This window comes from Erpetoichthys calabaricus, chromosome 12, assembly GCF_900747795.2.
Source record: "Erpetoichthys calabaricus chromosome 12, fErpCal1.3, whole genome shotgun sequence".
In the NCBI taxonomy this organism is placed as follows: domain Eukaryota; kingdom Metazoa; phylum Chordata; class Cladistia; order Polypteriformes; family Polypteridae; genus Erpetoichthys; species Erpetoichthys calabaricus.
This window is the reverse complement of record NC_041405.2, coordinates 4,126,885-4,142,856: the sequence shown is the minus strand read 5'-3', so window position 1 is coordinate 4,142,856 and position 15,972 is coordinate 4,126,885. Positions and strand designations below refer to the sequence as shown.

The 15,972-nt window shown below is 42.2% G+C and overlaps 1 protein-coding gene across 1 annotated transcript in view; it reads left to right on the top strand.

Annotated features, from left to right (window-relative positions):
- The first annotated feature begins 4,544 nt into the window (after nucleotides 1–4,544).
- The window catches only part of kat8 (K(lysine) acetyltransferase 8), a 34,325-nt gene continuing 22,897 nt past the window's right edge, over nucleotides 4,545–15,972 (top strand). The window contains exon 1 of the mRNA XM_028814907.2: nucleotides 4,545–4,900. Within this exon, the coding sequence (XP_028670740.1) occupies nucleotides 4,585–4,900 (316 nt within the window). The 5' untranslated portion in view covers nucleotides 4,545–4,584. The remainder of the gene's footprint in view (nucleotides 4,901–15,972) is intronic.

Genomic DNA, 15,972 nt, shown 5'->3' with positions numbered 1-15,972 from the left:
GTGGGCAGGTGCTGCCTTGGCCTGCCCTTCTTCGCCGACCTTAAAATCCCACAGGGCAGGGACTCCCAAGTCCAGTCCTGGTGTACCACTGATGAAATTCCGAACAATGTTACAAATAAATGGTTGTCTCACTTCTTAAGTAATCTGATTGTTTAGTGTTTTTCGTCTTTTATTTCGCATTCAGAAATATGTGTGCTAGTACAGTTATATGTAAAGACACATTCTGAAATTGGCATTTCATTGCCATATCTTTAAATTTTAAACATTCTTTTTATCATATTCACCTTTTAGTGAGAATTTTACTCTCTTAATTGAATCCTATTATTGATGATTACCGATGAGCAGTATATAGACACTGGTGTAAATGACTCTGAATACTCAAAGGAAGCAGCTACTTCAATAAGAATACAGTACCTTAAGACCCTCAAATGATATACTGTTTGAACAATAATTAATGTTACGTACTGTGATGGGCGGCCGGCATTTCAGTCTGACCGGGGCGTCCCTCAACTAAAGAAACCAACCTTTGCAGGATACTACATACCCTGGGACACTAGATGGCAGCTCCCCTGGATGGAAATGGTTCCTCGGATTCCCGCAGGGCAGTATGGGACATGGAGTCCGTCTCTTCAGCCCTGTTGGGTAATGTGGGTGCCACCAGGGGGAGCTCACCAAGAACCAGGGGAATAGATAGATAGATAGATAGATAGATAGATAGATAGATAGATAGATAGATAGATAGATAGATAGATAGATAAAAATGCAGATATAACAATCAATAACTTTGTATAATGCAGTGGTTCTCAAACTATGGGGCGGGCCCCCCTAGGGGGTGCGAAGATGTGAAAAAAAGAAAACAAGAATCGAAAATATGAAAAATCCATCTATTGAAACCAAAACAAATTAACTTAAACTAGGTTCTGATACTAGAAAAATAAATATACAGTGAGGAACATAAGTATTTGAACACCCTGCGATTTTGCAAGTTCTCCCACTTAGAAATCATGGAGGGGTCTGAAATTCCCATTGTAGGTGTATTCCCACTGTGAGAGACAGAATGTAAAAAATAAATTCAGGAAATCCCATTGTATGATTTGTACAGAATTTATTGGTATTGCACTGCTGCACATAAGTATTTGAAAACCTGAGAAAATCAGTGTTAATATTTGGTACAGAAGCCTTTGTTTGCAATTACAGAGGTCAAACGTTTCCCGTAGTTCTTGACCAGGTTTGCACACACACTGCAACAGGGATTTTGGCCCACTCCTCCACACAGATCTCCTCTAGATCTGTCAGGTTCCGGGGCTGGCAGTGAACAACACGGAGTTTCTGCTCCCTCCAAAGATTTTCGATTGGATTTAGGTCTGGAGACTGGCTAGGCCACTCCAGAACCTTGATATGCTTCTTATGGAGCCACTCCTTGGTTATCCTGGCTGTGTGCTTCGGGTCATTGTCATGTTGGAAGACCCAGCCACGACCCATCTTCAGTGCTCTGACTGAGGGAAGGAGGTTGTTGCTCAGAATCTCACAATACATGGCTCCATTCATCCTCTCCTTAATACAGTGCAGTCGTCCTGTCCCCTTCGCAGAAAAGCACCCCCAAAGCATGATGTTTCCACCCCCATGCTTCACAGTAGGGATGGTGTTCTTGGGATGCAACTCCTCCTTCTTTTTCCTCCAAACACGGCGAGTGAAGTTTAGACCAAAAAGTTCTATTTTGGTCTCATCTGACCACATGACTTTCTCCCATGCCTCCTCTGGATCATCCAGATGGTCATTGGCAAACTTCAGACGGGCCTGGACATGTGATGACTTGAGCAGGGGAACCTTCCGTGCAATGCGTGATTTGAAACCATGATGGCATAGTGTTCTACCGACAGTGACCATTGAAACTGTGGTCCCAGCTCTCTTCATGTCATTGACCAGCTCCTCCTGTGTAGTTCTGGGCTGATTCCTCACCTTTCTTATCATCTGTGATACCCCACGAGGTGAGATCTTGCATGGAGCCCCAGTCTGAGGGAGACTGACAGTCGTCTTTAGCCTTTTCCATTTTCTGACAATTGCTCCAACAGCTGATCTATTTTCATTGCTGATTGGCAATTGCCCCGTAGCCCTTTCCAGCCTTGTGGAAGTCCACAATTTTGTCTCTGGTGTCTTTTGACAGCTCTGTGGTCTTGCCCATGGTAGTAGTTGGAGTCTGACTGACTGTGGGGTGGACAGGTGTCTTTAAAGAGCTCAGACAGGTGCTACTAATTAAGATTACTAAGTGGAGTAGAGGTGGACTTCTTAAAGGCAGAGTAACAGGTCTCTGAGAGCCAGAATTCTTGCTGATTGCCAGGTGTTCAAATACTTATGTGCAGCAGTGCAATACAAATAAATTCTGTACAAATCATACAATGGGATTTCCTGAATTTATTTTTACATTCTGTCTCTCACAGTGGGAATGACACCTACAATGGGAATTTCAGACCCCCTCCATGATTTCTAAGTGGGAGAACTTGCAAAATCACAGGGTGTTCAAATACTTATGTTCCTCACTGTAGAGTTAGATAAATGTTGATAAAAGTTAAGTAGTTATAATAAAATATGCATCTATGATATATCATTAATTAAAAAAGAACAAATTGGTATTAGTGGGCTCCTTTCAAAAAAACGTTAGGGGGGGCGCGATTAAAACTGTTATGAAAACTCGGGTCGCAAATACTTAAAGGTTGAGAAATGCTGGTATAATGTTACCGATTACTCCCACAGTGGAATTGAAGAGTCGCATAGTATGATGGAGGAACGATCTCCTCAGTCTGTCAGTGGAGCAGGACGGTGACAGCAGTCTGTCGCTGAAGCTGCTCCTCTGTCTGGAGATGATCCTGTTCAGTGGATGCAGTGGATTCTCCATGATTGACAGGAGCCTGCTCAGTGCCCGTCACTCTGCCAGGGATGTCAAACTGTCCAGCTCCGTGCCCACAATAGAGCCTGCCTTCCTCACCAGTTTGTCCAGGCGTGAGGCGTCCTTCTTCTTTATGCTGCCTCCCCAGCACACCACTGCGTAGAAGAGGGTGCTCGCCATAACCGTCTGATAGAACATCTGCAGCATCTTATTGCAGATGTTGAAGGACGCCAGCCTTTAAGGAAGTATAGTTGACTTTGTCCTTTCTTACACAGATCATCAGTATTAGCAGTCCACTCTAATTTATCATCCAGCTGCACTCCCAGGTATTTATAGGTCTGCACCCTCTGCACACAGTCACCTCTGATGATCATGGGGTCCATGAGGGGCCTGGTCCTCCTAAAATCCATCACCAGCTCCTTGGTTTTGCTGGTGTTCAGGTGTAGGTGGTTTGAGTCGCACCATTTAACAAATTCCTTGATTAGGTTCCTATACTCCTCCTCCTGCCCACTCCTGATGCAGCCCACGATAGCAGTGTCGTCAGCGAACTTTTGCACGTGGCAGGACTCCGAGTTGTATTGGAATTCCGATGTATATCGGCTGAACAGGACTGGAGAAAGTACAGTCCCCTGAGGTGCTCCTGTGCTGCTGACCACAATGTCAGACCTGCAGTTCCCAGGACACACATACTGAGGTCTGTCTGTAAGATAGTCCATGATCCATGCCACCAGGTATGAATCTAGTCCCATCTCTGTCAGCTTGTCCATAAGGAGCAGAGGTTGGATGGTGTTGAAGGTGCTAGAGAAGTCTAGAAACATAATTCTTACTGCACCACTGCCTCTGTCCAAGTGGGAGAGGGATCGGTGTAATGAGACACAAAACAAGCCACCACATGATCAGCTCCCCTGTGCCCATTACACAATATCTGAAATTAAAGAGAGGTGATGGTCTTGGTAAGTTTAATCTCTGAAGTCACCAAAACATTTTGACGGTGCTCTTGGAAAGAACAGAAAAACAACAGTTTTTGAAATGTGTGCTGTGGCAGAATGAGAGCAGCAACAAGCCATGGAATTAAATAACGGGTTTAATTAACAGCAAGAATTGGCTTCTCATTAAGAAAGTGATTGGTGTGAAATTTGTTGGAGTTTGAAGCCCCAGCTTAGCTGGTCATCTGTTGGCTTGTTTCACATCTCATTTCTGCTTGGCTGTCATTTAATGAAGAAAGGAATCAATTCAGAGGGTTGAACTCTTCTAACGGGGCTATTAAAGTGATGGGGAAAAAGTTAATTAGCAGTGAAAACTGGTCACTGATTAGGAAAAGGGTTAGAATGAAAACCTGTAGCCACTGTGGCACTCCAGGCCTGGAGTTCGCCACCTCTGACCTAGTTGTTTTCTCCGTGTCGGTTCTCATTTGCATACAGACCCACCTACAAGGCTGACTGACGTCGAACTTACCAACCGCTCCGCTTCCATTTAGTCACCGACCCGCCTCTCACCGTCTTCATCGCGATTTTGAAATGATACCGCGTATTCTGTACTTTGACCCGCCCTACCGCAAAGAGTGACAGCCAAATTGACCAATCAAGAACAGAAATACACGTTGGATCCGCCGATAATCGTGATTGACGGCATCCTTTTCCTATCAGCCTGACTCCTCCGTGCGCGACCTGCTTATCCTGTACTGGCGCACCACAACAAAGATGGCGTTGGTCCCGCACGATCTTAGTAGCGTTTTGGATGAACGCATGGAAACCGAATCTGAGCCCACTAGCGCCGGGGAAAGAGGGGAGAGTGAGTCTGGAAGGGCGGTGTCTTCGAACGGTAGCGGTGGTGAGGAAGATGAGGGCCTAATGTCACTGCACCGGGCTCTGGAGAGCGGCGAGCGGGGGACTGCGGCCTCGGGCTTGACTGTGCAGCAAACCGGCTTGACTGGGGGTTGCGGCGGTGGCCGGGAGCAGGAGGTGTCCGTGGAGATCGGCGAGACTTACTTATGCAGGCGGGCCGACAACACATGGCGTGAGTATCTGGTGTTCAAGATGACAACACAAAGTCATTTCTTGTTGTTTATAACTTAGCTCTCATTTTATTTTTAGAGTTTAACTAGAAAAACTACATTTTGCACCACAGAGGCCTATTCATTATATTGGACAGCAGAACAAAGTGTATGGAACAAATTTTAAACCGAATTACTTCAGTTTCTTAGCTGTTGAATATTTTGTTTTTTGAAATTATGGACTAAAAATAAAGGTGAAACATTAAAAAAAAAATAACTGAAATAAAATGCAGCCTTATGTGTCGAACATTTGAAAGAGGGTTAAGTAAACATAAACCTTAGGACAATTATACGTGCAGCTCCTTTCTTGGCCTAAATGATATGTTTGGGGACAGCAAAATTACTTAAATGTAATTAAGGAACACCGTTTAATGGATTACATCACATAATCGTTCATAGTTTTAAATTTGCAATTGGAGAAAATGAAGTACATTAAATAGTGGGGTTTGTAACATGGTGGGTGTAGAGAACTGGATACATAAATTGGCCCAGTTGTGCCTGAGATTGTACCCTGGGCTTTACTGGTGTTTTGTTTTGAGCAGGGGTCCTGCCTTGCACTCATTTCTACAGGATATGCTGTTAGACCTCCATGACTCTGAAGTTCAAGGGTCTTAAACTGTTCATCAAAGGCAACTGCTTCTTTCAAAGGAACATACTTTGCACTGCCAACCCAAGTCACAATCTGAACTTTATATATACTGTATGGGTCAAAAGTGAGGACACACACTGAAAGTGTTATGCTTTTTGGTAGAAATTGATACCTTATTTATCCAGATACTATTTAAAAATGGAGGCAAAACCTGGCACAGCAGGTCCTACGCAGTCATGTGAGTGTTTTGATATGCCATCCTGCTATTCTAAGCAAAAGAAGGTTAAGAGGTGACATGATTGTCACAAGTGTTTAAAATCATGAAGGGAATTAGTTCAGTTGATTGAGACGGTGATTTTAAAATGAGTCCAACAAGAACACGGGGACACGTTTGGGGAAATTTTGCACAAACATTACGCAGAGAACCACAGACACTTGGAATAAGCCACCAAGTAGTGGGGTGGACAGGAGGACTTTAGGGACTTTCAAACCTCGACTTGATGTTTTTTGGAAGAACTCGCCAATCCCCAAGCGCCCACCCCCCCCACCCCCCCGCACGCACTACACGCTAACCTCTTTGCGGTTCTGCTACTCGCGTATGGGGATGCGGATGTACAATTTAAACAGATTTTTTTATTTTCATAGGAATTGTTACATTTGCATCAACGCAACGTATAACTGCCCGTGATTAAATTTCGTTTCTTTCTCCCTGTTAAATAAAATGACTTTTTCGAATGTTTGGCTCTGAGACTTGTCCTTTCAAAAGCTATTCCAACTAGAAACTGTTAACGTTTAATACGAATGGCATATCACAATCTGCGGTGGGTTGGCACCCTGCCCAGGATTGGTTCCTGCCTTGTGCCCTGTGTTGGCTGGGATTGGCTCCAGCAGACCCCCGTGACCCTGTGTTTGGATTCAGCGGGTTGTAAAATGGATGGATGGATGGATGGCATATCACAATCTCCTTTGTTGTCTAATGTTATCTGTGGAAGATGTCCTACATTACTTTTCTTGGATACATCCTTCTTTCTACAACAACAACATTTATTTATATAGCACATTTTCATACAAAAAGTAGCTCAAAGTGCTTTGCATAATGATGAAAAGAAAAATAAAAGACAAAATAAATTAAAATGTGACATTATTTAACATAGAGAAGGAGTAAGGTCCGATGGCCAGGGTGGACAGAAAAAACAACAAAAAACTCCAGAAAGCTGGAGAAAACAGTAATCCATGCAGTGGAAGAACAGACGGTGGTGTGTTAGATATTCTTTGGGATATTATAAGTTGATGTTTTCATCTTCAGCACAATCAACTGTTTCCGAGTAGTCTATTGATACGCATTTAACCAATTTGCCGTGTAACTGATCGTCATTTTTGGTGTTGATTCATTTGACTTCTTTGTTTCTCGGTGCTCGGATTGCCCGTGTACTCATTTTTTCTGTTGATAACACTTCGTGATGAAATTCTTCAATAATATTTGGACATAATATATCTTCTTTAATTGGGAACTTAAAGTGAGGAAAATGTTAAAATGTATAAGAGCTGAGAGCGCAGGAAGTGTGTCTGACAAAAGCATTCACACGAATGAGAGGTGAGGTCTTAGTTGAAATTGTTTGAGAGGAGGGCGTGACTTGAAAAAAATGTCAAGGCAAAAGTCTCGTTTTGCGGGACTTGAAAAGAAATCTCTCTTCCAAAAAGTCTTGTCACATTGAAGGATTTTTTTTTTTATATAATAGAGAGATTAGGTGGATAGGACTGGCGAGCTTTGTTGGACAGAATGACCTATTCTCGTTTAGATTGTTGTAATGTTCTATCTGTCCATTTTCTTGGTCTTTCCTTGACTTCAATGGTTCCCTTTGACTATTTCTTCACACTTTTTAGACGGGGGTCCTCAGTCATTCCATCCAGGTTCGTAATTAGAAGCCGGGCCTAGCAAAACAATGAAACTTAGTGTTTAACTCTGTGGCTTCTTAGTGCTTACCAAGACACATCATTTTCACACTGCAGAGTTTTCGTTTTCTGAGAATATTTTCTATATATTTTTTGTTCTGGAACAGATTTGTTCCTCTTGGTCCTCCCCTTGTCTCAAAATGTTTAGAAATAACACTGATACTTTAGGATGCATATCCAAAGGTTTAAATGGAAGCACGTTAACTTGGAGGGTGCCTTTGTCATTTATACCTTACTAGCTGTCCCTCGCAGAGAAGCAGGACAAAATTTAAAAATCAATAAACAAAAAGGTATCGCTAGCTAGGTGGAGTCGGGGTATGCTCCAAAACGCAGAGGTAGACCGACTCCCCGCTCATGATGTCGCACTTCGCCCTCCCCTCGGCCTGCAGCCTCTGTCTCAGATTAGCGTGAATATATCGCTCCTGCAAGTGGACTGTGATTCTTAGCGCAATGAGAGAAGTCACGAAAGCAACCAGAATGTTCAAGCAAATTCTAGAAGAAAACCCGATCTAACTCTGTTACGCAGTTCTCTCGTATACTAGCTAAGTGGAAGTAAGGTACACCCCGAGGCTGACATGTTAGTGAGGAGGGCACTACCCTCCTCCCCTCAGCCCGCTGTATGTCTCTCGGATTCGCATATATAAATCAGTGCCACAAGTGAACTCTGATACTTAGCACGATGAGAGAAGTTGCAAAATCAACCGGAATGTTCAAGCAAGTTCTAGAAAAAAACAATCTGATCTGAATCCGTTAAGTAGTTCTCTCATGAAAAACAGCCAGACAGACATTGGATTTTAGAGATTGATATATACAGTGATCCCTCGCTATATCGCGCTTCGCCTTTCGCGGCTTCACTCCATCGCAGATTTTATATGTAAGCATATTTAAATATATATCGCGGATTTTTCGCTGCTTCGCGGGTTTCTGCGGACAATGGGTCTTTTAATTTCTGGTACATGCTTCCTCAGTTGGTTTGCCCAGTTGATTTCATACAAGGGACGCTATTTGCAGATGGCTGAGAAGCTACCCAACTTACTTTCTCTCTCTCTCTCTCTCTCTTGCGCTGACGTAGGGGGGTGTGAGCAGGGGCGCTGTGTGCAGCTGCTTCCTGAAGGACATGCTGCACGGAGCTTCGCATACTTAAAAGCTCAAAGGGCACGTATTGATTTTTTATCTCTCTCTCTATCTCTCTCTAACTCTCTCTCTGCTCCTGACAGAGGGGGTGTGAGCTGCCGCCTTCAACAGCTTTGTACCAGCGGTGCTTCGCATACTTAAAAGCCAAACAGTCCTATTGATTTTTTTTTTTGACTGCTTGCTTTGCACTCCTTTGAAAAGGAAGATATGTTTGCATTCTTTTAATTGTGAGACAGAACTGTCATCTCTGTCTTGTCATGGAGCACAGTTTAAACTTTTGAAAAAGAGACAAATGTTTGTTTGCAGTGTTTGAATAACGTTCCTGTCTCTCTACAACCTCCTGTGTTTCTGCGCAAATCTGTGACCCAAGCATGACATTCTAAAAATAACCATATAAACATATGGTTTCTACTTCGCGGATTTTCCTATTTCGCGGGTGGCTCTGGAACGCAACCCCCGCGATGGAGGAGGGATTACTGTATGTATGTATTATATTACATTCATTGCATTCGTAGTGTGAGTCTCGACGTCCTGAATTGTGTGGGTGGTTACCTACCAGGTAACGCTTGTGGTTGGTCTGCCATTTGGCAAACAATCTCCACGGTGCCCTCTTTCCGTTGCAAGAAGCAGATCACGGAATGTTTCATAGTTTACTGTCAAATAATGCCAAGAGTACGCGACACGTGTTTCGCCCTCATTTGGGGTCATCAGGCGTACACACTCTACTGCTCCCCTCTCGGGGATCGAACCTTGGATGTCAGCGTCGGAGACAAAGCCCCTTTATCCTGCGCCACGGCGTGTGGTTCATTTATTTGACAGCCTGTAGGTCTGGAGTAATTACATTCATGACAGTAAACTATGCAACATTCCATGATCTGATATGATAGAGATATATAGAGATATTCAGATTATTAACTGATTTGCTGGTTCTGAAAACGGTCCAACAGCTAAAACTGAAGTGCAGCACTTTAAAACTAAAATAGGCAATTAAGGGCTCTGAATTGTAACAAGTGAGTTAAATAAAACTAAGCTGCAAAAACATACTGCTTTTGTAGAAAGTAAGCAAGTAAGCAAATTCTAATATAAAAAATGGTTTAGGTGAAGAGTTGCAGCCATTGTGGCACTCCAAGATGTTGTTGCTCATTTTCCTTAGGTGATTGTGTTTCTTTAATGTGGGAAGTGCCATCCTTCACATCTCGTAGAACTCTGTGTTGGCCAGTGCAGTTTTCAGCACTGTGGTGTACTTGGCCGGTAGCATAACTTCAGGAGAGGCCCACCAGATCGTCCAGCTGATTAAAAGGGCAAGCTCAGTAACAAGACACACTCTGGACCCCCTGGAGGTCGTAGAGAAGGAGAGAATTAAAACAGCCCTGAGTGCCATTATGAACAATGCTGCACCTCCTCTCTCTGACAGACTAACATGATTTTCAGGAAATGTCACTGGGGTCTTTTATACCCATAGCCTTATGCTTGAATAACGCATCACTGGGATTGCCAAGTCAGTTTTCTTTTTTTTTTTTTTTTTTGTATTATTTCTTACACATGATGTTTATAAAGTATTTATTTATTTATTTACCTATTACCTATTTATGTATTTATTTAAAGAGCTTCTGTATTAAGCTAAATTTCCCCCTGGGCACAAATAAAGATCATTCTAGCTATCTGGCTACTGAAGAGCCCTGTATTATTAAACTATGGAATTTTTTTGCTGGAACTTCTTTGGTGTCTCTTTATAGCCTTCCCCTGCCGTGTAGGAATTGGTTAGTTTAACTTTAAATAAAAAGCTGAATAGTAAATAAACACAGGTTGTCGGTTAAATGAAAGGTACAGTGTAACTCGCTTTTGTTTTTTAACCTTTAGTTGACCTCGTCTCTCAGTGAACAAGACAGTGTTGATATCACTTGAAATCCAATGTTACCCCAGTGAATAAGCTGTTACTGGGCTGGATATGTGACCAGTGTGTGGAGTGAGGGGGTTCTTCAGTTCAGATACTCGTTTGTGTCCCGGTGTGTTTCATTTTTGTTAACAAGTGGTTTGTTTAACAATATTTTAGTAAAGAAATGTGCTTGCAGTGTTGTGACCATGCGACTGCGTAACTTCACGCATGTATGAATGAGGGACAGAGGTAGGATCTTCAGTTCAAAAGTTCTGATTCAGAATGAACGTGTTTCCTCTGTGTTTAGTGTGCTGAATTTCCGGATGTACTTATTTAATAATATTTTAGCAAAACATGCAGTTTTGCCTGTTGTGAGCATATGACTGGGTAACTTGATGTGCGGATTTTGACAGGCAATGTCTTTTTTTTTTCCCCTCCTTTCTTGGGTGGTTTGCTGTTGTCAAGTGGTGGTCATCATAGATGCCTATTCTGTCTTAATAATTGGTCTCCATTCTGCATGGAAACGAGATTAACATTTTTTTCCATCATTGCTACTGACTACGTGGGTTAATATATCAAATTTTGTCTGGAATATTCCAGCCAAGTCGATCTCGTGCTCGGCACTGTGGTAATTGACCTGTACTGTTGACCAGCCTGAGGGTGAGCAAGGTGTGAAATGCTATCAGAGATCTTAATGGATTTACATTTCTGTTCATTAAAGTAGACCGAATCCTCAGAAGGTTACTAAACATAAACTTCAAGTTTATTCTATTTGTTTTTCACAGATTTCCAGCCATTAGGGTTTATCTTTGCTGTGGCATTTCATTTCCTTAAGTATGCTGCCGATATGACGCTGGTTTACTTGTAGAACGTGACATTTCATTCCAGGAGATTTTAAAAAGTGAGGCATTGTATTTTATTAAATGATGCTCTGATAATTTTCATTTAATATGAGAAATGTAAAAAGTAAATGAAAGCAATGGTTGTAGACTTAAAAAGTAAAAATGTAATAACTTGTGTGCCTGATGAGGTCAGAATTCTGGTTGAGCAAACCACATCCTGCAAGCAGTTGAGCATTTCTTTTGATGAGTATATCATATCCTGACTTACAGTTAAGAAATGTAAATAAACTATACATTTTTTGTAAATGGTTTTGACCATCTTTTATGCTGCTTGGTTTGATTTGCATGTTTTGAAAAATACATGCAGTAAATCATCAAGCAGGACGGTTGAGGTGGAAGAAACATCTGTGGAACCGCTGGGCTTGTAACAAAACACAGTCAGTCTTTAGCAGTCCCACAAATCCTGTGCACTGTAAGTTCACTTTTAGCAGTCCTGGAGGTGGTGTGTTTGTTAGCAACCTGGGCATTATTTTTCTTGGCAGGGATGCCACGACAATTGGGAGGAGCATGCAGCCTGACGAATTCTGCCCCCATTTAAAGGTTAGACAGCCAATACACGTGCAGTAGGGCTGAAAGGGATGACCACCCGGAGTTTTACTTTGCGAGTCCAGTGCTGAAGTAACTGACGGGTCGACCCACAAGTGCTTCATGTCAGGAATGAAAAGGGGTCTTTTTAACACAAGTTGGAATTCAGGAGTGGAGTGGTGGCATGGGCCTGCCTGGCATGGAGGATGAGAGGGTAGTGGTGTTGGGCAGAGCAGCATAGGAGGGCGTTATGTGCTTATATGCTGGTGGCAAAGTAAACCTGCCTCTCTGTGGGGCACTTCTGAGCCCATCATGGAGGAAACAAGTGTCACTCTTAGTTAAGTTGAGAGAAGGTCCATCCATCCATTTTCCAACCCGCTGAATCCGAACACAGGGTCATGGGGGTCTGCTGGAGCCAATCCCAGCCAACACAGGGCACACGGCAGGAACCAATCCAGGGCAGGGTGCCAACCCACCGCACGTGAGAGAAGGTCAAGATTTGTTATTGAAAATAATTAATTAAAAGAACCACAGGGGCACTGAAGCACAATGAAAGCATGAATCATATTTTACAAAGGAAACTGTAGGGTTTTTAATACCTTGGCTCAAGTCGGTCCAGGAAAGGCCCACGGGCAAAATATATAAATTATAAAACCTGTCTTGTATTAGTTAAAGGGGTTAAACAAGCTTACAAGGTGTGCCTTTGACAAGGACAGTTAATTAATCTCATCTGCAAAAGGTCAGCTGTTAGAACAAAGAGGAAAGTTGCACAATTCAAAAGAGCTTTATACTCTGTGCGTAGATAACAATGGACAAGTTTTTTTTTTTTTTTTTTTTAATCTTTTTCACAAATAGTTTTGCTTTCTGAGAAAAATTCAATTGTGACTGGCAGATTCAGGTAGATTCAGGCTGAACACAAATGTCATTTTGACTGTGTCACAAAGAAACTTCGAGAAACATCTCATTAACCCATTCTTACTGTAGTGTGTTTAATCGCTTAATGATGCCGGCACATTGCGTTAGTTCGAATGAGCTACAAATATTTTCCAGCTGACTTCCATTTGAACGTGGCATCTGGTGCTTCTCATTTCACTGTCCAGTGATAGTTGGCCAGCACTGATGGACTCCATTTACTCCCACGCTGCTCTTTCATCATTACAATATCTTCATTAAACCTTTCACAGAGTTCGTGTCTGGCAAGGCCAAAGTCTAATTGTGATTGCAGAAAGTGAATCTTTAGCGACGGGTTCCGATTCAGGGTTTTGGATACTTGAAGCATGTTGCCAATCCGCCGGATGTAGTTTGATGCTCCGTAGTTGGCAAGAAAATTCTCGGCGGCATCCTTGAATTAATTTCCTGCAGATCTTCAAAGCACTCGTCATCAATGTTGTGTCTGATTTGTGGACCCACACACACACACACACGAATGCCTTCCTTAATCTTGCCATCAGTTATTCCAGGACACACCTGTCTCAAATACTGAAATCCTTCCCTTCGCTTTCATTAAATGTTTCATCAGTACAAGTTTTATATGAAAAGGAGGCAAAACATCTGTTGGGTGAAGTGATTTATGTGTCTCACTTTTCCTGGAACCAAATACTAACGGAGCGGCCAGTTCTTTTGTTGTTGTTTTTTTTAATTTTTTTTAATGTTGTGAGACACTTTAGCGTGGCTGTCTCATTCACAAATAAAGCCACAGGACTTGGTCGCGCCAAGCTTCATTCCTAGGGGCAGTGCCTGTAATTTTAGATCATCACAGATGATCTACGCTTTGCAGAATTTGCTGCATTCTGTCTAATGAATCCCCAGACGTGAGGTTCCTAGCCTACAAGACAAAAACTGTATACGAGGCAGTGTCTAGGCCAGGAGAGCTACTTTTACAAGATGAAAATGGCTGAGAGCTCCTCATGTTTTCTGACGTTTCTTCTCATAGCTTATTTCAACCGAAACAAACTGAATAAGCTTGTTCTGCCTGAACATTTACAGAATGTTGTTGTCCACAAATCACCTTTTGCATTAAAACATCACAAAAAATATTTAGTTCACCTACAAGTGCATTTTGTATGTCTGTATGCATTTTCTAGCGTATCTCACACTATTGAATGAAAAACACGAATGCTGTCAAAACAAAATAATGCAATTCCAAATCCACAGATATGTCATTTGTCATTTTGTCACATGTCACTGTGTCACTTTATTCACAGGTCCAGTTGCATGTGTGATGTGGTGTTTAGTTAGTCAGATGACTGGCACTAAGGTGTTTGGCGGAGTGTAGTCACTCAGGTTCACTCTTCTGGAGTCACTTCAATGTTCATCTGTCAGTCTTGTTCTGAACTTTGACTTCATGACATTCATGTCAGACTCACAGAGGTATGGAGACCCAAACAAAGCAGACATTTTCAGAGCTGCATGGTGAAGATTCTTCTAGTTATCAGGCTCTACGAAGCTCCTCAAATGCTGTGAATGCTGTTGAGACTTTTAACTGCACATCATTTTGAAGGTTTACTAATATATAAAAATCCAACATCTGTCTTGTCGGTCTGCTTTTCATGAAAGAACTACTTAACGGATTGAGATCAGGTTTTTTCCTATAATTTGCTTGAACATGCTGGTTGATTTTGCGACTTCTCTTATTTCGCTATGTATCATAGTTCGCTTGCGGTACCGATTCATTTGCGCGAATCCAAGAAATACGCAACGGGCCGAGGCTGGGGGAGCTCTCCTCACTCACTCGCCAGCTTCGGGGTGTGTACCTTAACTCCACTTAGCTAGTGAATGAGAGAGCAATTGAATTCAACTTTGTTTGATATTTAAAATAAAGTGTTACTTGAGTTTGAGTCCGGATATTCTCTGAAGTGTATGCCACATTGAAAAGAGAGATTGCAATTCATATTGTGGATTTTGATTTTGTGTTAATAGGATCGTGATATAATTTTTTGGAAAGATCGCCCACCCAAGTTTGACTAATCAAGTTTTCATGTTTATGTAGGATTCATTAACCCTTTGGCGAGCTACTTGGAAAGGCTCGCGAGCGACGTGTTGGAGACCCCTGGTCTAGGGAGAGCTAGAAACTCACCAGTGGCCCCAGTCATCCAAGTCCTGACCTGCCCCCATTATTACCTTCAGGTGGTGTTGTAGCGTCAGGTTGTGCACCAGCAGACTCCGAAACAGCATCTCTCATCAAGCTGTTGGGATGTTGAGTTGTGCATAGTGACTGGTATCAAAACTTTATTAAACAGACTCCCCCAGTTAATGCCGCTCTTCCTTCATATCTACATTTAATTGCAGCACTATATTTATTAGTCTGTGGTGAATATTGTATGAGTACAAGTGTATACTTGGGTAATGCGTTTATTTTTTGCAGTGTGTGTGATTTGGTGAATTTATATTTAAATGTTTTTATGTGAATGCTCTGTTATGGTTGGGGATCTCACACAGTTTTTACACTCACCCTTACATTTGTGTTAAGTGATGTGACAAAATGACTTGACTTGATGTTCCCGTTGTAGTCATTGTGCTGTATATGTATACTAAAATATCAGAAAAAAACACAGAAAATAGGCAATTTCAATAAAATAGGAAAATTGACAGAAAAAATTGAAGGGCGATTTCTGTGATCAGAAGGCCAGAATCTATAAGGTACTCCAAGAAGTGTTTGGAAAGTGAAATCTTCATTATACACTTGAAGCTTAGTGCCATCTGCTGGACATCCCAAATAAAGTATGACACACTCGGGTCCCAGTCCAGGTGGTTCGTTGTGTGGTGGGTGGGCTTTCTCCCTGTTAGATTAAGGCCCAGAGGAGGAAGGAGTTTGTTCCTGTTTGTTGGTTGTTCTGCTTCACCACTCATGATGGTTGGTGGTGTTATTATTGTTTTGTTATTTTTAAATAAACCCATGAGATTTTTTTTCTCCTTTTATTTAGGTTTCTCTGGGCACCCCTAAGGTTCACATGGTGTGAAAAGTGATTTAAAATTATTCTTCTTTCGGCTGCTCCTGTTAGGGGTTGCCGCAGCGGATCATCCAAAATTGTTGTCCGCATATTGATTTGGCAAAAT